Source organism: Perognathus longimembris, chromosome 22, assembly GCF_023159225.1.
Source record: "Perognathus longimembris pacificus isolate PPM17 chromosome 22, ASM2315922v1, whole genome shotgun sequence".
Classification (NCBI taxonomy): domain Eukaryota; kingdom Metazoa; phylum Chordata; class Mammalia; order Rodentia; family Heteromyidae; genus Perognathus; species Perognathus longimembris.
This window is the reverse complement of record NC_063182.1, coordinates 27,357,583-27,384,126: the sequence shown is the minus strand read 5'-3', so window position 1 is coordinate 27,384,126 and position 26,544 is coordinate 27,357,583. Positions and strand designations below refer to the sequence as shown.

General features: G+C 41.0%; 1 protein-coding gene across 1 annotated transcript in view; it reads left to right on the top strand.

The window, feature by feature from the left end:
- Chd1 (chromodomain helicase DNA binding protein 1) overlaps window positions 1–2,382 on the top strand; it is a 77,712-nt gene extending 75,330 nt beyond the window's left edge. Inside the window, exon 36 of the mRNA XM_048331580.1 lies at window positions 155–2,382. Within this exon, the coding sequence (XP_048187537.1) occupies window positions 155–500 (346 nt within the window). The 3' untranslated portion in view covers window positions 501–2,382. The remainder of the gene's footprint in view (window positions 1–154) is intronic.
- Window positions 2,383–26,544: the final 24,162 nt, after the last annotated feature.

Here is a 26,544-nt window from a genome sequence, read left to right as displayed (position 1 = left end):
ATAATATTTTTGGTGATTTTTAAGTTACTTTATATTTGATGAAATACTAATACACGATTTTAAAAGCACGTTTTAAATATTTGTTATTATTTTAGGAAATATTTTAAATTTACATTGTTAATTTGACTAACACCCTCAATTTCTCTTTTATTAGATACTACAGTGAGAGAGAAAAACACAGAAAGCTGGATGATCACAGGAGTAGAGATCACAGGTCAACTTTGGAAGGAAGTTTAAAAGATAGATCTCATTCTGATCATCGATCTCATTCAGATCATCGGTTGCATTCAGATCACCGGTCAAGTTCTGAATACACGCATCATAAATCTTCCAGGGATTATAGGTATCACTCAGATTGGCAAATGGACCACAGAGCTTCTAGTAGTGGCCCTAGGTCACCTCTAGATCAGCGGTCTCCTTATGGCTCCAGATCTCCATTTGAACATTCAGTTGAACACAAAAGTACTCCCGAGCATCCCTGGAGCAGTCGGAAAACATAACAGGAAACTTGTTGTCTTTCTGGACTTTACTTTTAGCCATATATCATAAACCAACACAGTAATTGCCTTACATGACTTGAAAGATTATAAACAGATATTCTATCGGTAGCAGTATTGTTACTTCTTTCCAGGATGCAAGGTCTATTATCCCAACAGAAGAGAAAATATTTTTATATTTAAGGATTATGCTGCACTGTACTACAAATATTGTAGTACTTTTTTTTTTCTTTTTTAAAGAAATGAAAAATGTTTACTATAACAGGGACCTCAACACTGCCCTCCCGTATAGGCTGGATAAAACTGTTTTTAAGTCAGTGATTTTTCAGCTGACCTCCATTTAAATTATGTTTGTATATGTACTCTGACCTGTGATCATGTTTCAGGAAGGAATGAAAGAGAGTTCTTTTCTTATTTAAAGAAAAAACACTCAAGGACTTTGTTCACTTTCCAAAGCTACTTGTTTACATTGTACACTGCGACCACCTTGCCGCTTTTCATCACAAGCTTGAATATTTAAATTCTGTACTTATATCTGTAATATAGCCAGGAATTTCCTGTTTGTGATCTATTATTATACCTTTTTACAAAAAAAAAGATGGCTGTAAATTATTGTAAATGTATTAAATGAGCTTTCCTTGCTTTCCCTTCTCAGGCTTTTTTTGACTGTTCCTTTCCCTACCAACTCAGGCCTTCTTATTAAAAAATCAGTGTAAAAACACTTTTTAATGATTTGTCTCGATGGAATCATTGTTTAGAATGTAAAAGTGGGGAAAGGGGCCACCTATTTCCATTAGTTCTTTTTATATCAAATACTTTATTAGATACATGTTATTCTCCCACCCCCTTATTTTCTTTTTTAGTCAATATTATGTTTGTACTTTAAAATTTTGGTAAGATAAAGATAATATGTAAAAACCTAAACTACATGCTCTGGAAACATTTTTTGCAGATGCATTTGGTTTAATAGGTAGGCATTTGAACACTTTCAAAATCCAAAATAGCCAAAAGTAGTGATAAATGCATTGTTTTCCTTTTCATGTGGGCAATAATGTCAAATGTGCTATGCAGCCAGGTTAACATTTTAGATAAACTCTATTGACTTTTAATATAAACTGTTACAGTGCACATTGATTGTATATAAAAACGTTTATGACAAATTAAATTTAAGTAAAAGGATGTGTGGGCTCCTGTAGTTTTCTGCTGCATTCTTATTCCCCCAGACACCTAATCATTATTTTAAAGTAACATTTAGCTGCCAGAAAGGATATTAGGGGAAGCAGTGGAATATGGATAAGGTAACACTACAGCTAATTCTGCTTTGAAGACTGTGTAATTGTGTAAGTCTTTCTAGAGAGTATTAAAAAAAAAACAAAAAAACAAAACTAGGGTCTTTGGATCCTTGGGCTTCCTACAGACATTTCTTTGGAATGTCTTGTATTTATTCACGTATTTTTTACTTTATTACTGTGGGAATTTTTTAATTGTCACAAATTTTTGGATGTATGCTATGATGTAACAAATTTGAATCTTTGACAGTTTGAAGTATGGGTATATATCCTATAATATTCCAATACATATCCTCATGTATCAGTTGTGGAAGCAATCTACTAAAATTTGTCATATTTTATTTCTTTTATCCAGTTAAGTCTAAAGTTTATACTATATGTACAGAATCCCCCCTTCTTTTAAAGCAGTGAGCCTTTTTATGTAGTTAGCCCAAAGAATAATCAATTTTGTGTGAGGTAACACTCAATTTGTAAACATCAAGTTTATATGAAAGAACTCAGTGCTGGCACACAGATTTTAAGCTTTTGTACTTCTTTCCTCATTTAGTATAAATGTTTTGTTTTTTGGTGCTGTTCCTGGGGCTTGAACTCAGGACCTGGGCTTTTTTTTTTTCCCCCTCAAGGCTAGTGCTCTACCACTTGAGCCACAGCACCACGGATGACCTTTTTGTGGTTAAGTGGAGATAAGAGTCTCTTTTTCCTGCTGGCTGGCTTCAAGTGGCCAGCCTTAGTTCTCAGCCTCCTGAGTAACTAGGAATACAGACATGAGCCACCGCACCCAGCTTTATACATGGTTTTATTCCACAGAATAGCAGTCAACTAAAACTTGATGCTTGATAAACTCATGCAAGCACAGGAACTAAATCAGGGTTGGCATTTTCAAGTTCATCACTTTGTAAGCTGTAACATTTATATGATATTGTACAGATTTTATACAACAATACTGCATTTTTGAAGTCAAGGGGATAGGATCTAATTTTTTTTTAAACCGTACATTTTAGTCATCTGAGTTTAAAAATCTAAAGCTATCATTTAGTAATAGAAAATATGTCAGTTTGTAAAAAGACAGCAATTATGTGGGAAAGGAACAAGCCATAAATTTACTAAGACAGTGGAGAAGAACATTAGTTCATATCTATAACGGAACATTCTCTATAAGATATGCTTATTTTTGTCTTACATGCTCATTCTGCTTTGCTGTTTTTTATCCATTTGTTTAATTTTTTAAGAATGAGAATATGCATAGCATTGTACCAATTAACCCTCATAATAAATGATTCTTATTAAAAGAAATGGCTTGTCTGCTTATAAAGAGTATTTTAGAGTATTCTAGAGATTTTCAGACTGGAAGACAGGAGGTAAATGATTTCTTTTCATTAATTTCCAAGTGGATGGCTTAATAAAGTGATAATCATTACAACTTTGTGTAATGTAGTCAACTTCCTGTGATCATTTCTCCAAAACATTTGTAATGTTTCTGTAGTTTCATAAGGATGAAGTTTTGAATGAATATTACATAAAGTAATTTGAAAATATTTTAGATTTCGGATTGGCATGTAAAAACAGTAATACTCATTTGTCTATCAGACATTAAATTCAAGACTCCGTTTAGAAGAACTGGCGGAACAGACCATACTACAAGACTGATAGGAGTTTGAAGGGAAGGCATTGGGACAACTACCACAGAGGCAAAACTTGTATAAGTATCAGTAAGAAAACAATTCAGTTGAAATAATGTGTTATCCAGGGAGTCACAGTGATTTTGTGGAATATCTCATGCTCCCTTCTCTTTTTTAAAAAAAAATTTAAAACATTTATGATTGCCAACAGGCTGATTGCCTTACAGAAAATCCTGTGATTTTTTTAAAAATTGTCAAAGTGATGTACAGAGAGGATACAGTTTCATAGGTAAGGCAGTGAGTATATTTCTTATCAAACTTGTTACCTCTTTCCTTATTTTCTCCCACTTTTTCTCTCCCTCCCCCTCCCCCTGAGTTGTACAGTTAATATCCAACAATATTGTCTTGTATTGCTGTTGCATTGGTTTGCCCTTTACCCTTTGTCTCACCGTTTTGATGTTCCCTTCCCTTAGTTTTGATAAGTGCACATTCAATACCCAGGGTAAGTTACAGTGACACCAGGGGTAAAAACTATGGGGAAGAAAGAAGAAAGCATAATTCCACATGGTACCTTGAAAATAACAATGATAAACCACTTGTTCCCATAACTAGGAGTTCATTTTGCTTAGCATCATCTGTGTGTTCATATATTCCTAGCTATTGAGCTATTGTGATCTGCTAGGACTGTTCTGGACATGTACTAATTACTACCAATGAGAGTCTATGTTTCTTTGGGTCAGGTTCACCACTTAGTATGATTTTTTTCCCCCCCAAAATCGGGAATCCTAGCTATGTAAAAGGAAAGATGAGATTGCATAGGAAAGAGGTTTTAAATCAGTTTTTAAACCTTTTCCCCCAAACACTTACATACATTCTCCTGATTGAACTGGATTGAACTAAATGAACTGGATTTTTTTACCTTAAAATGCAGGTAGATTAGTGAAATTACCCTTACCTTTTGCTTTAAAAGAAAAAAGAAAAGCTACTCCTTTTATTTGAAACACAATTGGTAGTTTAAACTCCTAAATGAGGTTACTATTTGTTGTTTTGAGACAATAGCTCCTTAGGTATGCTAGATTGGGCGAGGATTTACAATGTGTGTGCTCCAAACTAGCCTTTATCATGTAATACGTAATCCCTCACGTTGGCCTTCTCGAATGCTAGTGTGCACTCTCCTGTTCTCTGTTCTCTCTTCCACCTTTTGTCCTCTCCTCTCTCCTCTGTCGGCTCATGTACTCACTGGCTTTGAACTCAGGCTCTCTTCCTAGACAGTTTTCCTAGACCACTTCAAGTCATCCCTTTCAGCAGATAAAAACACCTTTGCTTGCAAATCTGTGGATTTTAACTGCACTGTTTTAGTGCATTAGGCACAGGCCTGTTGCAAAGGGGAAGTGAATGCCCCTGGCCTATGCCTTATCTTCCAGAGAAAGCTTCTCCCTTGTGTACCATAGAGCTTGGAAGTTTCATCAAAAATGTCCACTGGGCTTTTTTTTTCCTTGTGTGATGTGTGAATTACATTGAGTTTTATAAATGTTGAGCCAAGCTTAATGTGCCTGTGATAAACATCCTGGTTTATGAAGATCTATTCTTCCTTTGTGTATTGTTGAATTTGTTATATGCTGCTGTATGTGCTTTTATTTTTAGGACTGCATGTCTAAGTTGGTCACTATCAGTCATTAGCTTTTTGTTCAACCTTCACCTCAAGTCAATACAAGGTTGCTGTTCACTTTCTGATAGATTGATAACTTGTATTCATTTTCCCTTTCCTATAAGATTTTATATATGGGAAATATCTCTTAATGTTTGACACAATTTGCCAGTGAAGGTATTTGGGGCTATTTTCAGTAGATGTGGTTATTCAGGTTTTCAGTCCCCTCGGTAAATTTTTATAATCTGCCTTTCCAGGAATGGGTACATTTCTTCTTGTCAATTTGGCCATATGTGTATATATGCATGTGCGTGTATTCATAAGTAAGTACTTTTAAATATCTAGGATCTTTATCTTTCCCTGTTGTTGAGGTTTACCAATTGCTTTAAAACCAGAATTTTAATTTTTCTATTGTTTTTACTTTTACAGGCCATTTTCATAGTACTTGCTAATTATAAAAATAATAGATTTTATCATGTCATATGTATTATAGATTTATATATATTATAGATTTATATGTACATTTGTACAAATACACATATTTGCATAATGTACTTGTCTTTTTTTTTTTTTGGTCATTTGTGGGGCTTGAACTCAGGGCCTAGATGCTGTCTCTGAGCTTGTTTGTTCAAGGCTATTGCTCTACCAACTTGAGCCACAGTGCCACTTCTGGTTTTTTGCGTGGTTAATTGGAGGTAAGAGTCTCACTGACTTTTCTGCCCTGCTGCTTTGGACTGCACTCTTCAGATCTCAGCCTCCAAACTCCCAGCTCGCAGCTTCAGTCTTTTTTTTTTTCTTAAACCATGCTCAAAGGTCTTTATTGCATTTCCATGTTATACGTTGTAGGGATTATTTTCTTCCAAATGTCTACAAAGTGAAATATTTTTAAATCAAACTATTTAAAGGTAAGAGGCAACTTGAGAATTTTTATGCCAATACTATTTTAAAGGTATTTAATGGTTTGTTTCTTCATTCAATTACATATATAGCAAATATGTTTTAGCCTTCTTTTCTTTTTTCTAGTAACTGGGATTTAAATTCAGGGTCTTGAGCTGGCTTGTCTGTCTCTTTGCTACTTGAACCATGTTCCTACCCAGCTCTTTGCATATTTTTGAGTTGAAGGCTTACAGACTTTTTTTCCCAGTCTAACTTAAAACCATAATTCTCCAGATCTCAGCTTCTTGGGTAGCCAGGATTATAAGTATGAGCCACCAGTGCCTGGCTAATCAACGTATATTTAAGAAAGAAATACATACATTTAGCTAGCTTGTCTTGTGATTGGTTGGCATAAGTATTACTTCTCTTGTTGAAATATACAAGCTGAATTGTTCCTCCTTTTGCATATTTTTATTGCTATTACATGGTTGTATAGAGGGGTTACAATTCTGTAAGTCAGGTTATGAGTATCCATGCTTCCTTGGTCAGTGTCACCCTTCTGTTCCTCTCTCCAGTTTCCCTCTCCGTCCCTACCCTCAAGTTATATAGTTCGTTTTGTTACATGTAATGGCTGCAATTGACCACCCTTCCTCCCTCTGTTCCTGCTCCCTCCCCCTTTGCGCATGCCCCCCAAACATCTTTCCGCTTCCTGGTATTCTTTTTGATAAACAGTATTTAAGTTGTGTAGAGATGTTTTAATTTTTTATTGTATGGGTGATTTTTAGTAGCACATAATTATCAGAACAATGACTTTTGGCAGGCCCAGGTGACTCACGCCTGTAATCCTAGCTACTCAGGAGGCTGGACTCTGAGGATCGAGGTTCAAACCCATCCCGGGCAGGAAAGTCTGTAAGATTCTTTTTTTTTTTTTGGCCAGTCCTGGGCCTTGGACTCAGGGCCTGAGCACTGTCCCTGGCTTCTTTTTGCTCAAGTCTAGCACTCTGCCCCCTTGAGCCACAGCGCCACTTCTGGCCATTTTCTATTTATGTGGCACTGAGGAATCAAACCCATGGCTTCCTGCATGCAAGGCAAGCACTCTTGCCACTAGGCCATATTCCCAGCCCTACATAATGTGTTTTCTTTATCCATTCACCTGTTTATGGATACTTAATCCAATAACATGACTATTACAAATAATGATATGCAACAAACATGACATGCGGGTTTGTATAACATGCTGACATAGTCCCCCAGCTACATCCAGGGGTGTTACAGTAGGACTGATTTATTATTTAGGTAGTTTTATTTCAGTGTTTTTTATTTTTTTATATTTTTTATTTTTTGCCAGTCCTGGGCCTTGGACTCAGGGCCTGAGCACTGTCCCTGGCTTCTTTTTGCTCAAGGCTAGCACTCTGCCGCAGCTTGAGCCACAGCGCCACTTCTGGCCATTTTCTATATATGTGGTGCTGGGGAATCGAACCCAGGGCTTCATGTATACGAGGCGACCACTTTACCACTAGGCCATATTCCCAGCCCACTATTTCAGTGTTTTTTAAAGGAACTTTCCTGAGTTCAATTAATAGCAATAATAATTGACATCTCGTCAATAGTATGTGAGAGTTCTTTACCCACCTCTCCATCTCTACCAGCTTTTTTTTTTTTTAATAGTGAGTCTGACTGGGGTGAAGTAGACTCCCAGTTTCATTTTTATTTTTCATACATATGTGTGTGTGTGTATATACACATATATGAACATATATATATATATGAACATATATATACATATATATGTTCATTTGCCTATTAGTTGGGTGATGTTTGTGGTATAACTTTTAGTGTTCTTTATAAATTTACCTATAAATATATACATATATATTTAAAAAATAAATTTTCCCCCATCCCGAAGAGTCTTTGGAAATGGTTCTTTGATTTGCAGTAGCATTTTCATTTGATGCAGCCTCATTTGCCATTTTTACCCTCATTTCTTGAGATACTGAAGTTCTATTTAGAAAGACTTTAGCCTATTCCTATGTTTTAAAGCATTTTCCTTGGTTTTGGCTAGTAGTTTCAAATGTTCCCTGACAATAAGGTCATTGGTCCATCCTGAATAGATTCCACACAAAGTAAAAATCTAGGGATTAGGCTAAGAATGGGATTTAGTGGTAGAGTACTTGCCTAGCTTGCATGAGGCCCTGGGTTCAATCCCTCAGTACCACATGAATAAAGTGGATTTTAAAAAAAAATTTAAATGGGGGGTCTAATTTATGTCCTGCATATGCATACACAGTTTTTCAGGATCATTTTCTGAAAAGGTTGTCTTCAACAAATGTATTTTGTCACATTTGTTGAGAATTAGCTGACTGTGGTTTTATGATTTCATTTCAGGGTCCTCCGTTACTGTTCCATTGGCCTTTGTGTCCATCTTGTGTCACTAGCATGCTGTTTTGTTACTATGGGTCTGTCCTCTAATTTGAATTCAAATTTCTTGAAACCATCAGAAAAGCCAGGTTTGTTCAAGGTTGTTCTGGGCATTTGGCATCTTTAATGTTTCCATATAGATTTTAGGACTGAATTTGCTAGTTCTGTGAAGAATGGAATTTGGATAGCATTGGGTTTTGCATTGAAGTATGGATAGCTTTTGACGGTATGGCTATTTCGATGTGGATTCTGTTCATCTATGAACATGGAAAGTCTTCCGATCTTGTAGTAGTCTGCTCAGTTTTTGTTTTTCAGTATTTCAGTTTTCATTGAAGAAGACTTTTACCTCATTGGTTAAGTTTATTCCTGTTTTCTTTGACAGGTTATGAAGTTTACATAATTTGTACATGTCTTATAGGCTTTTGTGGGAATAATTCAGGAACAAAGTTGCTTAGTCATAGTGTGTTTAACTCTTATCAGGGTGAGAAAGGCTTTATCTTCCAAGGGCCATATCTATACAGCTGACAGTCATGGGCAGCCAAGAAGAAACATACAGGAATATATGGCCTGTCCCCCACGAATGATTTCGTGGGCTTTCCGTGGCCTGAGGGCCAGGTATTCTCCATCCCTCCTACGTGACTAAACAGTTCACCAGAAAAGCTTAACAGCTGGAAAATGTTGGTGGCTCGTGCCTGTAATCCGAGGTCCTCACGAGGCTGAAATCAGGATCACCATTGGAAGCCAGCCTGGACAGGAAAATACGTGAAGTGGCGCTGTAACTCAAGTGGTAGAGAGCTAGCCTGGAGCCAAAAAAGCTCCAGTACAGTGTCCAGGCCCTGAGCTCAAGCCCCAGAATAGACACCCAAGAAGAGAAGGACTGCACGAGTCAAAACTTTCACCATCCCTTCAAGACATCCTGTAGTCCTGTAACTACTGAACGTTCTCATATTTTCCTAATGTAATAGGTATAAATGTAACAGCTTAACTTGGGAAATTATCACTTTTCTCTTCCTTTACATTTCAGACAGTGGGTCATCTCTTCTGTGATGCTTAAACTTTTTGGTTTAAGTTATTATATCTCCAAGTTTATTATTTGCCACTAAAATTATGGAATCTTTTATTAAATAGAAATCATAATGGTAGTCAAATCCACCCTATTTTCTTTGCTTTATGGGTTGAATTTTATTAGGTTCTTACCCGGTGTTAAGGTCTCAAAATAGTTTCCCACATTGAGAGAAGCATGTGAGATAAAGAAAATAGCAACTTCTTTTTCAAGAAGTTTTACAGTGAGAGAGAACTGAGAAATTGCTCATGAATTTATCACAGTGAGGTTGGGTATGGTGACGCCCATCTGTGGTTCCAACTACTTGGGAAATTGAGGTGACAGGATTGGGAGTTAAAGGCCAGACGTTCTGAGAAATTTAGAGAAACCTTGCCTTAAAAAAAATGCAAAGTTCAAGAAAGACTTTCCAGTGAATGGGAGAATTGCGTTTCTTTTTCAAAGAAGCAGATATTTGAGTGTATATATGCTAATAGTAATATGATAGTAATATTCCTATAGAGAGAAAACCCCCTGGGGATGAATATCAGAAGGCAACAAATTATTCTTACGGTCCATTGAATTATCATTTAAAATCATCTAGTGCTCATAGAATTAGAATTTGATGCAGCAACCGGAAATGAAACTGCTGTGGTTTCCAAGTGTCGCCCTTGCAACTTGTACCCATGTGTTACTAACCATTTTAACCACCAGGGGGGAGTGTGCACCCATTAAAGTGACCCCCCAGAAGAGTGACAGTTTGACAGGTGTTTTGCAAAATACTTAATTTTAGATTTCCTAAAAATCTCAAGAATTATGAATCCAAGGCTGGGAATGTGGCTTAGTAGTCGAGTGCTTGCCTAGCATGCGTGAAGCCCTAGGTTCCATTCCTCACCACCACATACACAGAAAAAGCCAGAAGTGGCGCTGTGGTTCAGGTGGTAGAGTGCTAGCCTTGAGCAAAAGAAGCTCAGGGACAGTGCTCAGGCCCTGAGGGCTGGCAAAAAGAATTATTAAAAGACAGTGGGCTAGGAATATGGCCTAGTGGTAGAGTGCTCGCCTCCTATACATGAAGCCCTGGGTTCGATTCCTCAGTACCACATATACAGAAAAAGCCGGAAGAGGCACTGTGGCTCAGGTGGCAGAGTGCTAGCCTTGAGCAAAAAGAAGCCAGGGACAGTGCTCAGGCCCTGAGTCCAAGCCCAGGACTGGCAAAAAAAAAAAAAAAAGAAAAGAAAAAAGAAAAAATGTATGAATCCAGTGAAATCTTTAAGCGTGCATCTGAAGTTGTTAAAAACATAGTGATTTTATGTTATAATAAAACATACCATTTCTGTTGTATTTTAAATAGTGACATTTTCAAATAAAATTATAACACTTTTTCCTTATATTCCTTTTTTAAATCTAAGAAAGACACACACACACACACACACACTCACTTTCTTTATTGGTAATTTGTATTTCTAATATCCGCTTCCTCCAATTTCTCCTCTCCTCTTTTTCCTCCCCAGGCATCTGTCACACCAGTAAGAAAACCACCATGGGGGCTGGGAATGTGGCCTCGTGGTAGAGTCCCTGCCTAGCATGCATGAAGCCCTGGGTTCCATTCCTTAGCACCACACACACAGAAAAGGCTGCAAGTGGCACTGTTATTAAATAGTGGCACTTTTATTGAATAGAAATCTTAATGGTAGTCAAATCCATCCTATTTTCTTTGCTTTATGAGTTGAGTTTTATTAGGTTCGTTCCTGGTGTTAAGGTCTCAAAATACTTTCCCACATTAAAAGAAGCATGTGAGGTACAGAAAATAGCAACTTCTTTTTCAAGAAGTTTTACAGTGAGAGGGAACTGAGAAATTGCTCATGAATTTATCACAGTGAGGTTGGGTATGGTGACGCCCATCTGTAGTCAAATCTTTGGAAGACAAGAAGAACAACAAACCCTCAAGGGGGCACAGTGATTACAAATTTACGATATTCTCCTCCTTGTGACTTGTGCCTTATTTCATACTTAGCTTTCTATGCCCTGCAATGGAGCTCGAAGGCTCCCCTAATTGTGTGAGTCTCTAATTAATATTTTCAAATATACTAAGCACAGTACTCATCTCATCTTCGTTAAGAAGTCCGCCAGAGCCCCGTGGCCTTTCCTCTTGCTCATTGGTTTTCCTCCAGCTCAGCCGTGCTGTAGGCTCTTTGCTCGGTTCTTCCCTTCCCTGTTCCTAGACCCCGTGTCTTCTTCCTCTTTGGCTCATCACTAACTCCGCCAAGCAGATTCTCACTAGCATGCTGGCAACAAGGGAGGGGGAATTGAGCCTTGGAGGATGTGTTTGCAGCCCGGCGCTGGTGGCTCCCGGCTGGATCCGAGCTGCGCAGGAGGCTGAGAGAGCACTGCAGGGCAAGATCAGTGAGACTCCTCTCCCATCAGCCACCAAACAGAACCACAAGACCAGCTGGGGCTCAAGTACAGTAGCAGACTTGAGCCATCAAGTGCTAGTGCCAGCACACGCATGGGCGTGCACACGTACACACACACTCACAAATGCATATGTAGGAGGTATTTCTGTAGCAACTACTTTTTTTTCTGACATCTTCCTTAATAGTCTTTAAAATTCTAGGTTGGACATAAATTTACATTCCTGTGTTTGTTGGACCATTTTACTATTAAATCTTTATCCTCATAGGACTTCCTCTTTTAGAGAGCTCACTGGTCTGGGCCCTGCCAATCTGAGTTAGAAGTTCTCTCCTATGCATATCTTTTATTTTTGGAAGTAGAGGAGTGGTACAAGTTATCGTGTCAGCTTTTGAGCAAAAAGGCCAAGTGAGACCAGGAGTCTGTGAGTTCAAGTCCCAGTACCAGCTCAAAAGGGAGGCGGGAAGGTACATGTTTTTACCTTTGGAATTTAAAAAGGAAGCTCTAAGTTTCAAAAATAAAGTGGAGGGCTGGGGATATGGCCTAGTGGCAAGAGTGCTTGCCTCGTATACATGAGGCCCTGGGTTCAATTCCCCAGCACCACATATACAGAAAATGGCCAGAAGCGGCGCTGTGGCTCAAGTGGCAGAGTGCTAGCCTTGAGCAGGAAGAAGCCAGGGACAGTGCTCAGGCCCTGAGTTCAAGGCCCAGAACTGGCCAAAAACAAAACAAAACAAAACAAACCCAAAAATAAAGTGGAATTTCTTTTATTGTTATTATAGAAAACAAAAAATGGTTCTTTGCGCTACTTGTGTAGACATGTTCCGTGTCCTGGGTCTTGAACTCAGGGCCTGGGCGCTGTCCTTGAGCTCCTTTTGCTCAAGGCTAGCCTCTACCACTTGGGCCAACTGCCACTTCTGGCCGTTTCTATTTACGTGGTACTGAGGAATCGAACCCAGGGCTTCATGCATGCTAGGCAAGCACTCTACCACTAAGCCACATTCCCAGCCTGGTGTACTAATTCTTCGACTGCTAGGAACTGATCTATCTGCTCACCTTTCCACCCTTTCTCATTTTGAATTTTTTTTTCTTTTTCCCCCAGTTTTGAGAGTTGAGCTCAGGGCTTCTGCTTGGTCAGCAGGCCCAGTCCCACTCAATCTCACACCACTAGTTCCTTTTTGCTTTAATTGCTTTGCAGATAGGATTTAGCATTTTTGCCCAGGGCTGGCAAAAGACCACTCTCTTTGCTAACCTATGCTTCCCAGGTAGCTGGAATTTCGAGCGCGAGCCGCCCTATGTAGCTTGTGTTGTTGAGATGGCGTCTTGCTAGCTTTTTGCTGAGGCGGACCTCAAAGTAGGATCAACCTAATTCATAGGCAAGAGTAGCAGTTCAAACACCATTTGTTGAATGTGTTATTCTCTCCCACTGATTTCAGTAGTCGATTTGCTAGCTAGCTAGCTAGATTTGGAGCTGCCACTGGCCGTTTTTAAATTCTGAGGCAAAGTGACATTTGTTTTGAGATAGTGCTGTGCTATCTTATCTAGGTTGACCTTGATCTGATGATCCCCCTCCCGTGGCCTCCCAAGTGATGTAATTACAGGTGGGCACCATTACACTCAGCAGTATGTAAGTTATTGATAGCTGGTAAGGCACTCATGCCCTTTGGGTTATGTTTTCTTCACAATTACACTGCTCTCTCTGCAATACTGTATGATTCTTTGTGTTCATTGGTTTCAAAAGTTTCACAATAATAAAGTGTAGCCAGCATATACATATGAGAAAAAAATCAGTTCAAACTTTACTAACTTATATGCTGTCTGAAAACAATTGTGGATTAATAGCATAATTTTGTGTTGTTTTGTAAAGCACATTGATTTTACCAGAAGAGCCACTCTCCATGAAACCCTTTTGGACTGTGTGTCACTATAGACAGTGTTTTAACAGAGAATGCACTGGAACTGGTGGCACCGGATCAATACTCCAATAAAGTTCATTTATCTTCCATCTGTCAGAGTACTTACTCACTTTCTGTTTGCCTGCTTGTGCAAAATCATAACATACATAGACTCAGCTGTGCGTGCAAGGTCTGCACATTTAGGTTCACAGGGCATTTTCACACTGGAGCGCTGTTCTTTGTTGACTTTTAACCTGTGCCACAGTTTGCTACCTTTAATCTTTAGTGAACTGTTTTTTCTCAATTGGCATGGTAACAATGAGTGAAAAATGCAAACATTGCAAATACCAGAAAGCAAAGACAATATTTCAGTTTAGCTGAGATGCAGACCAATGCAGTTCAACCTCTAAAAGCATAGAAATTTATTACAATAGTGAAATATTAGATAAAACTATCACTAATCTCACCACTCAAATTTATAAGGTATGTACAAGGTCAATCATCTATCATCTATCTATCTATCTATCTATCTATCTATCTATCTATCTATCTATCTATCTATCATCATCATCATCATCATCATCCATTTTTTGTCAGTCATGAATTCAGGGTCTGAGAACAGTCCCTGAGCTATTTTGCTCAAGGCTAGTCCTCTACCATTTTGAGCCACAGCTTGACTTCTGTTTTTCTGGTGGTTCATTGGAGATAAGAGTTTCATGGACTTTTCTACCCACGCTGGCTGCTAACCACAATTCTCAGATCTCAGCCGCATGAGTAACTAGGATTATAGGTGTGAGTCACCAATACCTGGCTAAAGTATTTATTTTAACATTAAAAAAATTAAATTGGCAAATTAAATTGGCAAACCCATCATCTGAGGAGAACACACGCGTACTGCTAGCTACTCGGGAGGCTGAGAATCACTATACAAAACCAGTCTGGGAAAGCAAGTTTGTGAGACTCTGATCTCTACTCTTCATAAACAACCAATTAAAGTTTGAGCTTTTGTTTCCCTTGGTATTTGCCTCCACATTTCTGTATATTTATTGCTTGTTCTTGTTTACATCACCTTTAAGTATTTTAAATTAATTTTTGACATATTTTCTCCACCAGTCTTTCCTAATATAATACGAACACAATGATTAGATATAATCTTATGTTATTTTCATTTATTTGTTTTGTTTTTGTTGCCAGTCCTGGGGCGTGGACTCTGGGCCTGGGCACTGACACTCAGTTCCTCAGTTCAAGGCTAGCTCTCTACCACTTGGACCACTTCTGGTTTTCTGAGTAGTGTTATTGGAGATAAGAGTCTCACAAACTTTTTTCCCTGGGCTGGCTTTGAACCCAGATCCTCAGATCTTAGCCTCCTGAGTAGCTAGGACTACAGGTGTGGGCCACCAGTGCCTGGCTGGAATATTGGGTTTTCAAAGAAAAGGACTCAGCTGGGTATGGTGTGCATGACTGTAATCTCAGAATTCTTCTCCAGGGGCTGAGTCAGGACAACTGTATGTTCCAGGCTAACCTAGACTTATTGAAATTATGACTCAAAAAAATTACTCCATCTCCCCCCAAAGAAAAACAAAACAAAACAAAAACCCCAAAAACGAGAGAATGGAATAAGAAAGGGGGGCTGGGAATGTGGCCTAGCGGTAGAGTGCTTACCTAGCATACATGCAGCCCTGGGTTTGATTCCTCAGCACCATATAAAACAGAAAAAGGCAGAAGTGGCGCTGTGGCTCAAGTGGCAGAGTGCTGGCCTTGAGCAAAAAAAAGCCAGGGACAGTGCTCAGGCCCTGAGTTCAAGCCCCAGGACTAGCAAAAAAAGAAGAAGAAGAGGAAGAAGAAAAAGAAAGGGAAAGAAAGAAATGGAATAGGAAAAGGTAAAGGTTAGGGAAAGGAAAAGAGAGCAGAGAAAGAAGAGAAGATGAGGACAGGACTCATTCAAGATCAACTATACTCATCTAGTTAGTCCAGATGCCTCATGAGTGTCAGAAATTCAAGACTAGTGCACAGGCTTATAATCCTAGCTATATAGGAGGCTGCAATCTGAGGATGATGGTTTGAAGCCAGCCTGGGCAACAAGCCCATGAGACTTTTATCTCCAATTAACCATGGGAAAACTGGAAGCGGAGCTGTCCCTCCCAGTGGTAAAGTGCTAGCCTTAAGCAAAAGAGCTCAGGGACAGCACTCAGGCTCAGAGTTCAAATCCCATGACCACCAAAGAAAAAGAGAAAGAGAGAAAGGAGGGAGGAAGGAAGAGAGGGAGGGAGGGAGGGAAGGAGAGAGGAAGGTGCTTTACAGCATGCTGCACTGAAAACCCAGAAGCAAACCCTTGCATGTTCTTGGCTGCTTCCTGGGTGCGCAGTTTTGGGGAGATTTGGAGGACTTGATCTGGAGCCATTCATGGTTCAACTAGCCAGAAACAAGAACAATGGGGGGCGTTCAGCACATGGCAATGAATTCTTATTTCCTCCTATGAAGTAAAGCTACGCCAGGGCGTGCACAGGCCTCCAGGGAATGAAGCAAGAAGTGAGCAGCCTCCCCCAGGAGACCAGGGGGGGGGGGGGGACTGAGATGCCAAAGACCCCAAGGCATCCGGAGGGCTTCAGAAATTTTTAAAAAATGATTTTAAACCACTTGAATCAGGTGCTCATGTGTGTGCATGCGCACACACAGAGTGATATATGTGGAAATGAGGACATCTGTGCTAATGACACTTTGAGTAACTCTATTACTCATTGGTGAATTGCCATATATAGTTGTACTTGCTGAAGAGGTGTCCCGTGGATGAAAGAGGCTATGTGCCTTATGTCTTGACGCCCAGAATTTGGGTGTGGCAGACTTCCAATGTGATGATGGTGAGAGTTAGTTGGACTTTTAAAAGATAACTGGGTCACAGGAGAGAAAATCCTTCTGAAGGGATCAAAGTAGCTCCTGACGAAGCGGGCTAGTGACTGCAAGAGCAGGTTAAGAATCTGATATTTTGGCTGGGAATATGGCCTAGTGGCAAGAGTGCTCGCCTCTTATTCATGAAGGCCCTGGGTTCAATTCCTCAGCACCACATATATACAAAAAGGCCAGAAGTGACGCTGTGGCTTAAAAGGTAGAGTGCTAGCCTTGAGCAAAAAGAAGCCAGGGACAGTGCTCAGACCCTGAGTCCAAGGCACAGGACTGGCAAAAAAAAAAACAAAAACAAAAACAAAAAAAGGAATTTGATATTTTCCTTAAGTCCTTTGCACACGTGCTTTTCCTTCTAGAAGGGCCTGTTTGCCCTTCTGCTTTCCTACCACGCAAGAGATAGCACAAAGCCCTCACAAGAAGCCAAGACCATGTGACCATTCCATCTTGAACCTGCAGCTTCAAGAACCTCTTTTCTTTATAAAGTACTAAGTCTTAGGAGTTTTGTTATGGCAAGAGCAAACAGACTAAGATATTGGTGACTAATCCCACTGCCTTGGTTTTAGTCATCTACAAATGGAAATGGTGCCATATGTCAGTGTGAGAACTACACTCACACATGTATTGCATGTATGTAATGTATTGTATGTAATGTCTGTAATATATGTAATATAGTTATAACAGTGTCTAGCATATGCACATACAGGTTTCCAGAAGGAAATAGCAAACTGGTATAGAAAGCGAGACCAAAATAGCTATGTTGAAAACATAATATACAGAAGAATTCCTTCACATGAATGAGGAGAATTGCCTCTTTGTGCTGACATTGGCTTTGAGTTTTCTGATGAAGAAAGAAGCATAATTGGAGGGACAATCAGGTATATGATTCACATTGTCTAGAGCTGAAATGTATATATATATATATATATATTCATTCCCTATATTAAGAAAAAGAAATGTATCACCAGGTTGTGATATCTTATTTCTACGTTTCTCTTAGTTCTAACACAAGCAATAAGTTTATTTATGTGTTCATTTACTTATTGTCCATCCTGGGGCTTGAACTCAGGGCCTGGGAACTGTCCTTGAGCTCTTTAGCCCAAGGCTAGCATTCTAGCACTTTGAGCCACAGTGCCACTTTCAGCTTTTGGGGGTTAATTGGAGATGAGTCTCACAGACTTTCCTGCCCTGGCTTCGAACCATGATCCTCAGATCTCAGCCTCCTGAGGTGTGAGCCACCAGTACCCAGCTAAACAATGAGTTTACCAGGCTGTGTCTCAGCACCATCCCCAGTCACATCACAAACAATTTGTTGGGAGGCAACGGGCTACAGGGACCTTGCTGGCGTTGAGCCTGTGGTTTGGTTTTTCCTTAGCTTCATGGCCTGCCTCAGTGCAGGAGGAGCTTAGGTTATCCGAGGAATGAGTAGATGTTGGGGATTCATCTTGGCCTTAAGTGGGGAAGGGCGAGGAGAGCGCTCCCGAGACGCCGCCCTTCCCCCAGCCCTGGGCAGTGTGGAAGTGAGCCACACCTATCTCCTTCTGGGTCTGGAACAAGAAGGGATAGCTTTGAGACCATCCCCACCTTGCGCCAGCGAGCATGTGTGCTCCCTTTTCGAGCGCTTTGCCCAGAGGGCGGTACTATGGGAAGTGACGTTAGCCCATGAGGGAGGTCCTTGGGAGCTGCTCTTGGACGGACAAGCTCGCCAGCCTATCGCCAGCTCATGCTCAATCCTCGGCATCACTACTTTATTACTGTGAGCCCCTCCCGATTAAACTGGATTGCTCTCCGAAGCCTGCGCCTGGCTTCCTTGGTGGGTAAGGAGGGAGGAAAAGGGGATCTCGGTTGGCCACGTCACCTTAGGCTTGCCCGTGTCCCTTCGCTCCACCTTGGCCGCCTGCTGCTCCGGTGCCCAGGGGAGAGGGTGAAAAGGGGAGCACTGATCAGGGAGTAAGCTTAGCATCCCCGCACCAGGGGAGGTAAATCTAGCCTGGCAAGTAGATAGTGCATCTTTCAGGCTTCAATTACCTAAAGTTAAAAACCAAAAGGGACAGCAGTAGATTTTAGCAAATAATAGTGGCTCTGAATTTCTTTCATAAATGCACAAGTGAAATTCTTCATTATAGTAATTTTTACTGCAAGGTTTGGTAGAATGAGCAATCGTATTGCCTTTGAGTTAGGTAAATCCAATATATGACATAAGTTCTTGTCTGTGTCTATGTTTCACTGAGTCTGCCCTAGGGCATGCTGGGATGCTTTCAGCCTCAAATAGTAGCATGAGGCGTCTTTTAGTCAGCAGGGGGTTTTGAAGTTCTCGTCTGCATCCAAGGCCATCACCAGGTTTAGTGTGAGTTATTGCCAGTATTCCTGGCTCTATCAGCCTTTATTCTTCTTTTGCATGTTTGTCATCTTTTTGTTCTGGGAGAATAGGAGGTTGAATAAATAAGAAAGAGGCTGATTAAACATATAGGAATTATATGTAGAACTGAAGTAAGTCCTGAGTAATAGCCCAGAGAGATTCTCTTGTGAGTCCTATTCTGTAAGTTTTCTTTCATGCTTTACATTGGTAGTATTTTTATCTTCTTATTTATTATTGGGCATGTTCTAGACAGTTGAGCTTGCTAGAAAATTGATCTTGGAACTCATTAATTTACATATTACATAACATTACTCTGAATTATACGTCAAAGGGAAAGCTTTCATGCCGAAGAAAGAGATGCTGAGAAAGGCTTTGAAATTTATTTTGTTTTACATGTATACTAGTTCAGCAAGCGTTCCAGGTGTGCAGCATCAGATAAACTGGACTGTAGAAATGAGTCATCCAAGGTAGGAGGTAGGAATGGTGAAGACCCAGCGCTGGAATGTTCTAGATCCTCATCAGCAACTTCCCCTGCCTGCCCTTAGAGCAAGAGTGTGTGTGTCAATCAGGGTTTCCCTTTGCTGTTTTCATATTGCATGGCTGGAGTGTAAGGAACATTTCTTTTCTCTTCTCTGAAATGTGGACATGTTGCCTCCATCTTCTTTTCTTCAGGAACTTCATAGTTTAGTAGGAAGCTTGGATAAAGACAGCTGAGATTGTTTGAAAGTGAGTCAGAATAGCTCAGAAAGCCTGAACTGCAGAGGCAGAATAAGAACCCCAAGCAATAAGGGACACAGAGTCTACAAAGAAAACGAAAGCCCTTCGAGCAAATTTTTCTGTCAAGAAAGTGTTCTCTAACATACAACGGATACAATATTATATTACACTAAGAATTTTTTTTGGTGGGTCGTGGGTCTTGAAGTCAGGGTCTGGAAACTGTCCCTGACCTTTTTGCCTCAAGGCTAGTGCTCTATCACTTTGAACCATGGTGCCACTTTTGGTTTTTTGGTGGTTAAGTGGAGATAACCATCTCACTGACTGTCCTGCCTGGGCTGGCTTTGAATTGTGCTGCTCAGATCGCAGCCTCTTGAGTAGCTAGGATGACAGGCCCAGCTTCTTAAGAGTGTTTTCAAGGGCTGGGTATTTAGGTCAAAGGTAGGACATTTGTCCAGCAGGCATGAGGTCCTGGATTTCACAGCCCCCTTTACTAAAAACAAAAAGTCTCTATTTAAATTTTATACATTTTGGATCATGCTGTCTACTTGGTGGTGTCCATTCTTTCCAACGTAACCAGAAAACCATTTGCAAGCTTGTTGATGGTGCCATTAACAAGGTGAATGAAATGGTGTTTGGAACACAGATCCACTTACTCTTCTGAAAAACAAGTCATTCGGCATTTTTACTAAAATTTCATTCTGCACTTCTATCACCTTGGCCCCTAAGAAAAATGTTCACATTTAATTGTATTGTCAAGGTGATGTACAGAGGCCTAGGAAAGTTTTAACTAAGCATCGAAACGTGTGGGGAGTCCTCAAAGAGGGCCATGTTTGCATTGTCTATTGGCTTGCTCGATTTCCTTTCAGGTCAAGCAAGAATGACATGATCCTAGTGATAAATAAATTGCTTCGTTGGGGTCAGAGGCAGGCCGGGGAAGTGACCTTCTTCCTGGAGCCATCTGAGCCTGCCCTAGAACTCACGACCCCACACCCAGTACACGTACACAGTCGATTCACACTGCCCTCCAGTGAGCCAAGCGCCTGCTACTTTCTTTGTAATCTCATCATGGAGGGCGGGGGGGGGGGCGGGGGGGGCATCAGCCATGTCCGTGCTCATAAATAGCAAGCAGCAAGGCTGACACTGGGGACAAGAAGCAGAAAAGGGGAAAGAGACTTTGTTTACAGGAAACACCAGATCCAGATGCCTGAGTGGTTAGGATTATAGGTATAAGCCTCGCACACTCAGCTTCCATGCTATTTTATATCTGAAAGCACATAACCAGGATCATAGAAATGGATTTGATAGATTATTGGCTTTTTATATTAGTGAAAAACTGAAAGGATGAAACATCCTAAGATGGGCATTAGACTCAGTATCACTAACATTTGGGCTTGTTAACTTGCCTTGAATATTAACATCTTGCTTCTGTGCTATCAGGGGTGTGGGTATATGTTGTGTACAAGTTGGACCGGAACTAGTACTTGTCTTGCCATTCGGGGAGAGTTCCTTTCCAAGTGAGATATTCCCTCCTTTCCCTTAGGAAAGGGTCATAGATAAGACCTATTTGTTTGCTAGGGACAAGATGATTCATTGCATTGAAAGTCTTAGAATTAGGCTATAAATGTGAAGTGAAACCTTCCTTGTAATGATGACTTTTCTACCTGTTCCAAATGGTGTTTCTCCAAGATGTCTGACGGTATCTTTAATTCCATATTTCCTTCTATATTGTGGCCTAACCTCTCCCCACTATCAAGAGGCAGGTTGTTCTGTATGTCCTCGACTTTGGCTATGTGCTGGGAGTCCTTTGCTCAGTAGATCCTGGCTGGGCACGGTGGTGTGTGCCTGACATTTCATTTAGGAAGGATTCTGTCTGGAGGCAGATCACAGTCTGAGGCTAGCCGCAGAATGAGGCCGTCCCAAATATAACTAAAGGAAAAAGGGTTGGGGGTACTTGCCAAACAAGCCCGAGGCCCTGAGTTCAAACTCTAGTACTATAAAAAAGAAAAGTAGAGCGCAGTGGCAGTGAACTGCTGGCTCCTGCGTTTAATTCATGATCTTCCATCATTAAAAAAAGAATCCCTGATCCTTCTGTGTGCTAACTTCTGCCATGCTCCTTCTCAGAGACAGCGTTCTAGGAGAATCATGTGCTAATGGACCCAGCGAAAAAGCCTATGAAATCACTCTAGTTCCCAGTCTGGGCCAGTCTCTCAGGGGACAGCCACCTCTGGATTGTCATTTGAGCTTGCCATCTCGTATGTCAAACAATTGAGTCTTCAGATGACCGCCACCCCAGGTGACTTCTGTGTGGGAAGTGACAAGGAATCAGATCCAAGGAATCATGAACCATGGGAGGAAGTACTTGAACTCTATTGAACTTGACATAGAGATGACATACACTTGATGAATGAAAACCTACAGCCCACTTGAAAACTTCAAAGTTGAACAATGTAAGTTGAAGGTAACATTGCTTTTTTGTAAGACTCTAACTTGGGACCTGTAAGGAAATATGGCTACTCAACCTTGATTTTTTTTTTTTTTTTGCCAGTCCTGGGCCTTGTTCTCAGGGCCTGAGCACTGTCCCTGGCTTCTTCCCGCTCAAGGCTAGCACTCTGCCACCTGAGCCACAGTGCCCCTTCTGGCCGTTTTACATATATGTGGTGCTGGGGAATCGAACCAAGAGCTTCATGTGTAGGAGGCAAGCACTCTTGCCACTAGGCCATATTCCCAGCCCTTACTCAACCTTGAAAACAGTGTTTCGACTCACCAGGTATGTGTAGCTAATAAGCATTTGCTAGATAAATAGTTCTTTCCTTTCCATATTAATCTTAGCCGAATTTTCCTACTGAATGAAATGTCTATGCAGTTGAATGAGTTATTTTGTAAATTGAATTTGTAATCCTAGCTCATGATTGCCAAAGAAAGTGTTTCTGATAAGTGGACAAGTTTCAGCGTATACTGATGAAGTGATTAGTAATGCTGAACCTTACATAAAGCTTTATCAACACTACACATGCATGGAGGCACATCTAGTGACATGTAAACACAAAACAGGCTTATGTTTAGCTATAAACCTGATTGAGAAAAAAAGATGAAGACGTTCATTTTGTTAATAACCAAACTATGATAAGAAAGATTGCAGGTGGAATGTTTATCTTCCAAGGGCCAGGTTCTGACATATTTCCCACAACTCTAAGCAAGTGCTCACTGTTCTTCTGGTGCAATGTCTTATATGACTAAACTGAGCCGCACAGGCTGTCCCTCGGGGAGAGAACTCCGTAGGCGCATGGAAGGGTTTCCACTGAGATGGGCTTCCACGACGAGTCCTTGGGAGGCAGAGAAATCAGCCTGAAGTGAGAGAGAAGAAAGAACTTGCAGAGTTGGCACTAGAGGCGAGAGCCACTTCCCACCTTGATTACCAGCTCTGTGTGTTGTTGGTATCCTTGTCCTCGGGTTCCCTAAGACATCCCTGACATCTTACAGTAAGCGCCTCCTTCCACATCCTCGTGCCAGAGCCAACTTACAGTGGATTTGCTGACAAAACAAGACAGCTTTGCTAACTAGCCTACTCTTCCAATGCCTGACAAGTGTGTGATGAACTTTAGGGGAAGTATACAGAAGACACCTGATTTTTCCATGCCCCTCACTGCCTTTCCCGTGAATACCTCCACCTGGCTTGCAGCCTCGCCTCTCTAGCCTGTCTCCAACTGACTGTGTCCAGCTCTTGGGAATCATCTCTCCTGCATTCTTTTGTCATTTTTGCCACTTCGGGGTTCCCATTTCTAGGACATTTTTCTTTTTAGTTTTCTTACTGCGCACGTGTGTATAACTTCTCAAAGCATTTCTCCTTACATCGGAAAAATACCTTAAGATCAGAAAGGAAGAACTTTGCTGCTTGGGTCAATTTCATCATAGCATGTGGTCTCTTTTTCTGTTTTCTGCTTCAAGCAGTTCTGAGATACGGGGCCTTCATGCATATTCTTTAGATAAAGTGATGGTTCTCAAGAGGGCACTGATGTCGTGCTTCTACACCTTGTATGTGTCACTCAACCTATGAAAACATGGATTTTAACCAACCCAGACATAGACTCACTAAACTGTATACATACAGGGGCAGCAAATCCCAGTCATTTAACTAGAAGCAGCTTTGTCTTAGTATTCTATCTTTTTTACTCTTAATTCCTAGTGTTGTCCAGGGCCAATGGGTGCTTACAAGCCAGGGTTATTACCCTAGCAAGGGGCTGGGATTTGGGGAGTCACTGCAGTAGAGAAGCTCATGTGCAGGGTTTAGATTTGGTCTGAGGTGCTTTCCTGGAAGCTTCCTTCTTGGATGTGTCTATACTCTGTGAAACTTTAACGCATATCAATTTTTTTTTTTTTTGCCAGTCCTGGGGCTTGAACTCAGGGCCTGAACACTGTCGCTGACTGCCTTTTGCTCAAGGCTAGTCACTTGAGCCACAGTGCCACTTGGGGCTTTTTCTGTTTATGTGGTGCTGAGGAATCGAACTCAGGGCTTCATTCATGTTAGGCAAGCACTCTACCACTAAGCCACATTCCCAGCCCCCATACTGAAATTCTTAAACACAGAGGCTTAAATGTAAACCTAAATTTAGGAACAGCTCAGAAGGTTTCCAGTTCCTCAAAATAAACATAAAAGCTTTTCACTTCAGGTAGTTTTTAATGTAGTGTCTAAAGGTCTATATGTGGCACTATGCCAAGCAAGTTAAAGTGACAATTTGCCCTCAGAATGTGAATGGGAGCATTTCACGTGTGCTGTTCTGGTAGGATTCTCACCAACGACGAGGAAACTGAAGTCTGAGCATGTCCTAGCATGTCCAAGGATGCCCAAGGAAGAAAGTAGACAGATTTAAACACAAAACTATAATCCCATACCCTGTAAACTTGACCATGATGGCATGCTACCTTCTCCAATACACAATACATAAGAGAAATTCATGTACACAAACAAAACCCCGAGGAAGGGCCTTGCGGCTCAAACTATAACTGGAATGCATTCCAGATTTGTCATTTTGATTTGTAAGCTCTTGTCTGTTGCAACCCTGCCTCCCAGGTAAATTTTTACATCTTTTCTGAACTCCAAACAAAAGTTGACAGGATAAAGAGCTCACATTCGGTGCCATCTTATTTCAGTATTCTTTCCTTTTCCTCCCCAAGAAAGAGTGTTCATTGGGAAAACCATGCCTGGAATCCTTCTCTTAAACTGAGAGCAAGCCAACTCACAACTCCTCCGACTCTTATCTCCCGTCAACTATCAAGAGGTACCAGTGGAGCTGTGGCTTATGCGGTAGAGCATCGGCCTTGGGCAAAAGCGCTCAGGGACAGTGTGTGGGCCAAGTTCAATCCCCAGGGCTGGTGTGCCTGCGCGCATGCGTATGGGTACACTCCCCTCCCCCCCCCACCGCACACAAGTTGGAGTTCGAATTTTCATTATTGAAATTAAAAGTGGATCCAAGAAATACCAGCCATCAAAGCTCTCAATTAGAAAAGGCAGGAGTTTCGTGGACCTGCTTTGCGACATTCAGCTGACAGACTGCTTAATTAACTGATGTGCACAGCATTCTATGGATTCCAACTCTGCATAGTTAGTGTGTCTTTGGGTCCTGGATGCCCTAGTCTAGAAATCTGCACACTGTTCAGAAGACAGATCTTTGGCACCATATTAGTGGGCCAATCTCACACGCTGGTTTATTTGCAACAGCTTGAGGCTTATAAAGAAACGAAACTACAGCAGTAGTAATGAGTTAGTGGGCAAGCGGTCCAAACTGGTCAGTAATGATGGGAATTTTGTAATGCCCCTCTCCCTGTCACAGCTGTTTCTAAGCTTCACCAGCAGGTGGCACTGTAATTACAGAGCAAACATTCCACAGCATGGTAGGTAACTTTATTTTTCTAGTATAATAATTTAAAGTATTTACACACTGCACACTGTCTTACAGATACTTATTCATATTCCTATGAACCACATCTAAAGGTTTCTTTGCAAAGACTCAACACAACTGGGGGAAAAGAGGGGTTTCCAAGCACAACAAAGAGGATGAAAATTTTGAGTGTTTTAAAGACAGCCACGTGGAGGGTCTGCAAAACCCAGTGTAGCTCCCTCCCATGCTTTAAGCTCTCCTGGGAGACTTGTGAGCAACTACAGCCTGTCCATGTGTCAGCATTATCTGAAGCTCTTCTGGTAAAGAAGGGGGTCATGGCACAACACATGCAAGCAACATTTTCTCTAGGACTCTACAAACCCCAAACCTGGTCCTTATCTTGGAAAAAGGCTTGTATTTCTACCTCATCTCGGGGACTGAAAAGCTTTACAGAGACACTGATGACAAAGGGACCCTAAGTCAGATCGCCACTAACACTCGTGATGCACAGTGCTCTTCGAGCATTTTCCAGTTCAAGGATATGGCAAAACAACCCAGTTTTCTTTTCCCCACCATGAGAGGTGGTTGCTTGGTTCACCGTGGGAAGGACAAAAAGGTATCTTAGTCATATATGGCATAGAAACATCAATTGTTGCTTTCACTTCTTTTACACAATTTGCAAAAGTACAGCGGCTAACATTGTCCTCAACAGTTCCCCTCCTATTTTACTCAATTACGAGACCAAGTGGCTTCTAACTTGGCACGTGGCTCCCCGGATGAACAAAGGCAGCCATGGGGGCAGAGCTCATGGTAGGTGGGTCCTACTCTAGTTTCCAGAACAGGATTTTAAAGGATATTTCAGAGTTCAGTCCCACCACTCTGGAGTTGGACCTTTGAGTCAGGGTGCCTTCATTATTTCTAGCAAGCTGCCTAACATGACTGGAGTATCATCAGAGGAGAGGCCTGGACTGAGAGACGAGTTCACCATTGCACCGGTGAATGAT